Below are 6381 nucleotides of genomic sequence, written 5' to 3' on the forward strand. Positions count from 1 at the left end.
TTTTTTTTTTTTTTTTTTTTTTTTTTAAAGATGAGTGTTTCCCCCCCGTTTTTTTTTCGTAGCGATGAAACAACTGCTACATTGGACGCTTGTGGCCTGTGTCGTAGCATGCCCATCCCGTAGTATGCCTCTCATCAGATGGGCGAGAAGAGACACAATACTTCCCATTTAGGTGCTGGGTCAACACGAGAACACCAGAAAGTAACCCGTTGAAATATTTGCAATCGAAAAACGAGTACAAATTTTTTGTCGATGGTGGGATTCGAACCCGGGACCTTCTGCATGGCAAGCAAGCGCGTTACCACTGGACTAACCGTGCCCCCTTAATAATAAGCTAGTGAAATGATAGATAGATACCGCACTATGTTTTCACTATCTCATTATTTTGCATAAGTTCAAATTGAACAATATTGATGCTCAAAGCAATTTAAATCAAATACATGAGGACACCACAAAGTAAGCCGGATTTTTTTTTTGTCGATGGTGGGCATCGAACCCGGGACTTTCTGTATGGTAAGCAGTCTTACCTTATTTCTCTGGATTTGCCTCCACCAGCACTAGCAGACTGGGGCTGAATATTGATCAGATTGGAGAAAATGTCCTGTGCTATTTCGTAGCAATCTTCTACATTAGACTCCTGTGGTCTGTGTCGTAGTATGCCTCTCATCAGATGCGCGATAAGTGACACAGTACATTTAGGTGCTGGGTCAACACGAGAACACCAGAAATAAATAGTCGACGGTGGGCATCGAACCCGGGACTTTCTGTATGGCAAGCAGTCTTACCTTATCCACGTATTGTTCTCTGGATATGCCACCACCAGCACTAGCGGACTGGGGCTGAATATTGATCAGATTGGAGAAAATGTCTTGTGCCGCCTGCGTATAGTAACCTGAAATAAAATTGAGCAAATTGGGGTTCTATCATTAGAATCAAATCTTCTTTTTTCGCCTCCGTGTACAGACGGGGTCGGCATTTTTTTTTGTCAGCCTCTCAATCAGCCCTAACTAGGGTGATTGCTTTGGGCTGACATTTGGTTTTGGCTACAAATTTTTACGAGCAGATGCCCTTCGCACTCAACCTTTGCTATTTCTCTAGCAAGGGAAATTTCAGGTATACTCCCTGTTTAACGTCCCCCCGTCAGACAAAATAATAATACTAATAATAATGAGGAAAGTAATAAGTCCTTCTATGGGGACAGACAGACAGACCGACAGACATACCGACAGACGACACCGAAGCGAATACAATAGCCCGTCCCTTATACCTTTTTTTATTACTATCGTAATAATAAAGGAAGGACGGGCTAAAAATGTGTCCATGGTAATGGTAGTTTGTTTATTTGAAATCTTAGTAACATCAACATTAACAACCCCCTCCACATGGGTTTCCCTCAGAAGACAGCTTTCTACTTGAAAATAGCTGGATAGGTGCCTAACGTAGTGTATTATCTGACGAAATATCAAATAAGTGTTTTTTCCGTATTCTACGTTTTTATTTACTCTTTGGTATTTCCAATGTTGTTGTTGTTGTTTTTTTAAAGAGGTTTGACAGAGGGAACTGTAACTGCTATGGTCTTATCGTCCCGAATTATTATTATTTATTATTTTTTTAAGAGGTTTGACAGAGGGAACTGTAACTGCTATGGTCTTATCGTCCCGAAATCGAAGAGAGAAGGAAGACAGGATAGGAGAAAGCTAGCCGTTACTGCTATGGTCTTATCGTCCCGAAATCGAAGAGAGAAGGAAGACAGGATAGGAGAAAGCCAGCCGTTCCGAGAACGAACTTTATCCCATCAGGATAAAATCCGTCCCGGGCGGGAATCGAGCCCGTGGCCTAGCGCTTACAAGGCAGACGCACTACGAACTAAGCTAACTAGGCTGGCTATTTTCAATGTTTGATATGAGAATACCTAGATAATGTTTTAGAATTGTGATCAAATTGAAACGTTGAAATCCCAAATTTTGACAGCCAATATGAAGGGACTGCGTGGTAAAAAGCCAAAGGTAAACTTCTAAAAATCCAATTAAAACTGGCCAACTTACATACAAGAGGTCAGTAGCTTAGCTTTTTACTTTCTATTACTACAGTATAGCGAGCTACAGATGAAAGTATTGCAATCGGTCCAAATTTTCAAAATCGGGAAATGGTTGGAAATATCTGTTTTGGGATCCCCTGATGTCAAAAAGTGGTTTTTAGCCCATGGTCTGTACGTTACGTACGTAAGGTCTTATCGTCCCGAAAGCGAAGAGAGGAGAGCAGTATAGAAGAGAGCCAGCCGTTCCTAGAACGAACATTATCCGTTCAGGATACAATTGCCTCGGGCGGGAATATAACCCACGGCCTAGCGCTTCTAAGGCTGACGCTATTCTATTTTTTTTTTTCTAATCTATTCTACTCATGTTCTATTCTATTCTATTTTCAGGTGGATCTCACAGACCCGCGCATCCTGTGGTTCAAGGATCGAACCCTGGACTATCTGGACGAGAGCGGACAAGATGCCCTCTTCTACGATATGATATCCCGACATGAGGGCAAGGCCGGGCACGATTTGATGCACCTGTTGAATCACCCTGTATTACAGTTTGGAGATAGGAACTGTATGGTGACTGCGTACAAGACGTACTATGACAGGGTGGTCAAGGAATCGATTCAAGTGGAAGAACTAGGTAGGAACCACACAGTAGAATATTAAAGAAGCTACCTAATGTTAGTTACACTGTATAGACGTTATGTACGAGTAATTTTGAAGAGTTTTGATACAGGAAACTGTAGGAATGTCAAAATCGGGTGATAGATTAATTTCCTCGATACAAGATCGAGAATCATCAAATCGCTGTAACAATGGAGATCTTGTCAACCCGAAATCGAAGAGAGAAGATGGATAGGATAAAAAGCCTGCCGTTCCGAGAACGAACCTTATCTGTTTAGGATAAAATCCACCCCGGCGGGTGGAAATCGGTTGGATTTCTCCTATCCTCTACTCCTTCCCTTCAATTTCGGGACGATAAGATCGGCGGTATTACTGTACTCTCTATCAAACTTATTAAAAAAGTTTCATTAATATTATTATTATTATTATTTTAAAAAATAAATCTTTTTTTTCCCGTTTTCCAGTGCCCCCCTCAGTCACAGAGCAAGGCAGTGATGCTGGAAGAGGCAGCAAGTCAGGGTTGGGGGTTCGAGCCCCGTCCCCTGACACAATGGTTGAATCTGTGTCCAGCAGTACGATAGAATCCAGCGGTACAATAGGTAAGACCAATAACTCAGAGGTAGAACTTTTTGTTGTTGTTGTAAAGTTGAGTGTTTCACCGCCGTTTTCATGTCGTAGCAATGAACTGCTACATTAGACCCGTGTGGTCTGTGTCGTAGCATGTCCATTCCGTGGTAAGGAGAGTTCAATCAAATCCTGAACTGATTTGTGTTAAAGCACAGAGGGCTTCTTCACAACTTTTGTCGATATCACAGCTTTGCTAAAGCCAGGAGTTTTGATTCCATCTCTATGTTTTTTTTTTTTTTTTTTTTTTTTTTTTTATAGAACCCACAGAAATTTGACCATAATACATCTTTCTCTTACAATATTATTATTTCCGCCCGGGGCGGATTTTATCCTGATAACATTTACACTTATTCTGTACCAAATACATACTTACATAAGACCTTGTTTAGACTGCAAGGGTAAAGGGACTTTTCAGTCTTATTCGAGCAGGATAAACAGTTTATATTCTATTCATTTCTCACTTTCTATTCTATTCTATCTCCAGGTAGTACTTCGGAGCCCGCAAGCAGCATTTCTCACACCTCCTCTTCCACTCTCACCTCCACTAGCAGTGCAACACTGAGCAGCAGCAGTACCGGCCTCACAACTGACGGGTCGGACAGTTCGACCACCCTCGGAGGTTAATTTATTTTCATTTTGACACATTTCGGTCTGATGTTCTAAGATGGACTATTAATGAATTTATTTAAGTTAGGACATCCTTTGTAAAAGGTACCTATCTCGGTGGTGTAGTGTTTTGTTCCCATCTTTTTGTTTTTTTTTTTTTTTTTTTTTTTTTGATAGAACCCACAGAAATTTGACCATAATACATCTTTCTCTTACAATATTATTATTTCCGCCCGGGGCGGATTTTATCCTGATAACATTTACACTTATTCTGTACCAAGTACATACTTACACAAGACCTTATTTAGACTGCGGGAGTAAAGGGACTTTTCAGTCTCATGCTGTCAGTACAAACAGTTTATATTCTATTAATTTCTCACTTTTTATTCTATTCTATTTTATTCTATTCTATCTCCAGGTAGTACTTCGGAGCCCACAAGCAGCATTTCTCACACCTCCTCTTCCACTCTCACCTCCACTAGCAGTGCAACACTGAGCAGCAGCAGTACCGGCCTCACAACTGACGGGTCGGACAGTTCGACCACCCTCGGAGGTTAATTTATTTATTTTCATTTTGACACATTTCGATCTGATGTTCTAAGATGGACTATTAATGAATTTATTTAAGTTAAGACATCCTTTGTAAAAGGTACCTATGGTGGTGTAGTGGTCAAGGCGCTCGCCTGGTAAACAGGAGGGCGTGGGTTCAATCCCAGCCGAGGTATGGAATTTTAGTGTAGTGGTCAAGGCGCTCGCCTGGTAAACAGGAGGGCGTGGGTTCAATCCCAGCCAAGGTATGGAATTTTATCCTCGTATAATTTGAGAATTTGACCACAATAATAGTAGTAGCCTACTGCTGGAGTAAAGGGACTTTTCAGTCCTATGCGAGCAGTATAAATAAGCACTATTATTATTATCTTTTTAAAATACTTTGTTTATTGACATAATATAGGTAATCTAAATCATGATTTATTTGTGGTGAAGCTGAGAGCTTCTTCATAATTTTTGTGAATACCACAGCATTACTAAGAGCCTTCTTTACTATTCCTGACATATCTATAATTTTTCTTTCTGGCAATGCCGCCACTGGTCGCTACTCGATTTAAGTAGCTACTCAATTGTCCTCACGAGGCTGAGTGCACCCCGAACTTTAAGCACAGAGCCGAAAAAAAATTCGACCCCGCCGGGAATCGAACCCGGGATCTCCGGAGTGCAAGCCTAGTGTGATATCCACTCGCCCACGAAGGCTAATAATATCTTTTCTTTAAAATTTTCCAGGTTCGGGCACTTCGCTGGCGCCCCCTGGCGGTCCGGCTCAGAAGTTCCGCAAGGTCCCCCGTATGGTAGAGCGGCAGGAGAGGGCGCCCGAAATACATTGGCACTTTGGTGTCATTTCACCGGTAGGTGGGCGGCTATACAGAAGGTCCCGGGTTCTTATTACGTTAAAGCTCACCAATTTAAAAACCTCTTAATCGAAATTGTCTTGATAAGAATAATTTATTTATTTTTATCTGATTTTAATAATGTTAATGTAATGAGGCTGTATTTATGATGGGTTAGCCTTTGTCTGTCTGGTTTCTTTAGTTTTCCCATCTCCGAATTACCTTGTATGAATTTTATTGGTACGAGAGGTGAGCCTTTGTCTGTTGGTTTTCTCGATCTCAGGGTTACCTCATGTACTGATTTTCTTGGTATGATGGTGTTGTATTGGAATTTGAACCCGAATACAATAGGAAGGTCAGATAAAACACGATTGGTTATTGGATATTGGTTTCATTGTGGTACCTACTCAATGTTCTGGTACTCTATGTAAGGCGTCTTTCAGGTATTCCAACATGTTGTTAACTTTGAGGGACCATAATACATCTTTCTCTTACAATATTATTATTTCCGCCCGGGGCGGATTTTATCCTGATAACATTTACACTTATTCTGTACCAAATACATACTTACATAAGACCTTGTTTAGACTGCAAGGGTAAAGGGACTTTTCAGTCTTATTCGAGCAGGATAAACAGTTTATATTCTATTCATTTCTCACTTTCTATTCTATTCTATCTCCAGGTAGTACTTCGGAGCCCGCAAGCAGCATTTCTCACACCTCCTCTTCCACTCTCACCTCCACTAGCAGTGCAACACTGAGCAGCAGCAGTACCGGCCTCACAACTGACGGGTCGGACAGTTCGACCACCCTCGGAGGTTAATTTATTTTCATTTTGACACATTTCGGTCTGATGTTCTAAGATGGACTATTAATGAATTTATTTAAGTTAGGACATCCTTTGTAAAAGGTACCTATCTCGGTGGTGTAGTGGTCAAGGCGCTCGCCTGGTAAACAGGAGGGCGTGGGTTCAATCCCAGCCGAGGTATGGAATACCTACCTCGGTGGTGTAGTGGTCAAGGCGCTCGCCTGGTAAACAGGAGGGCGTGGGTTCAATCCCAGCCGAGGTATGGAATACCTACCTCGGTGGTGTAGTGGTCAAGGCGCTACCTAC

General features: G+C 41.6%; 1 protein-coding gene across 1 annotated transcript; it reads left to right on the top strand.

The window, feature by feature from the left end:
- Positions 1-1976: 1976 nt before the first annotated feature.
- LOC113470665 (uncharacterized serine-rich protein C11G7.01-like) lies at positions 1977-6090 on the top strand. The gene is made up of 6 exons (XM_026829295.1): positions 1977-2006; positions 2426-2669; positions 3118-3252; positions 3765-3899; positions 5165-5290; positions 5951-6090. The coding sequence occupies exons 1-6, from the start codon at positions 1977-1979 to the stop codon at positions 6088-6090; spliced, it is 810 nt and encodes a 269-aa protein (XP_026685096.1).
- Positions 6091-6381: the final 291 nt, after the last annotated feature.

This window comes from Diaphorina citri, unplaced genomic scaffold (assembly GCF_000475195.1).
Source record: "Diaphorina citri unplaced genomic scaffold, Diaci psyllid genome assembly version 1.1 scaffold1737, whole genome shotgun sequence".
NCBI classification, from domain to species: Eukaryota; Metazoa; Arthropoda; class Insecta; order Hemiptera; family Psyllidae; genus Diaphorina; species Diaphorina citri.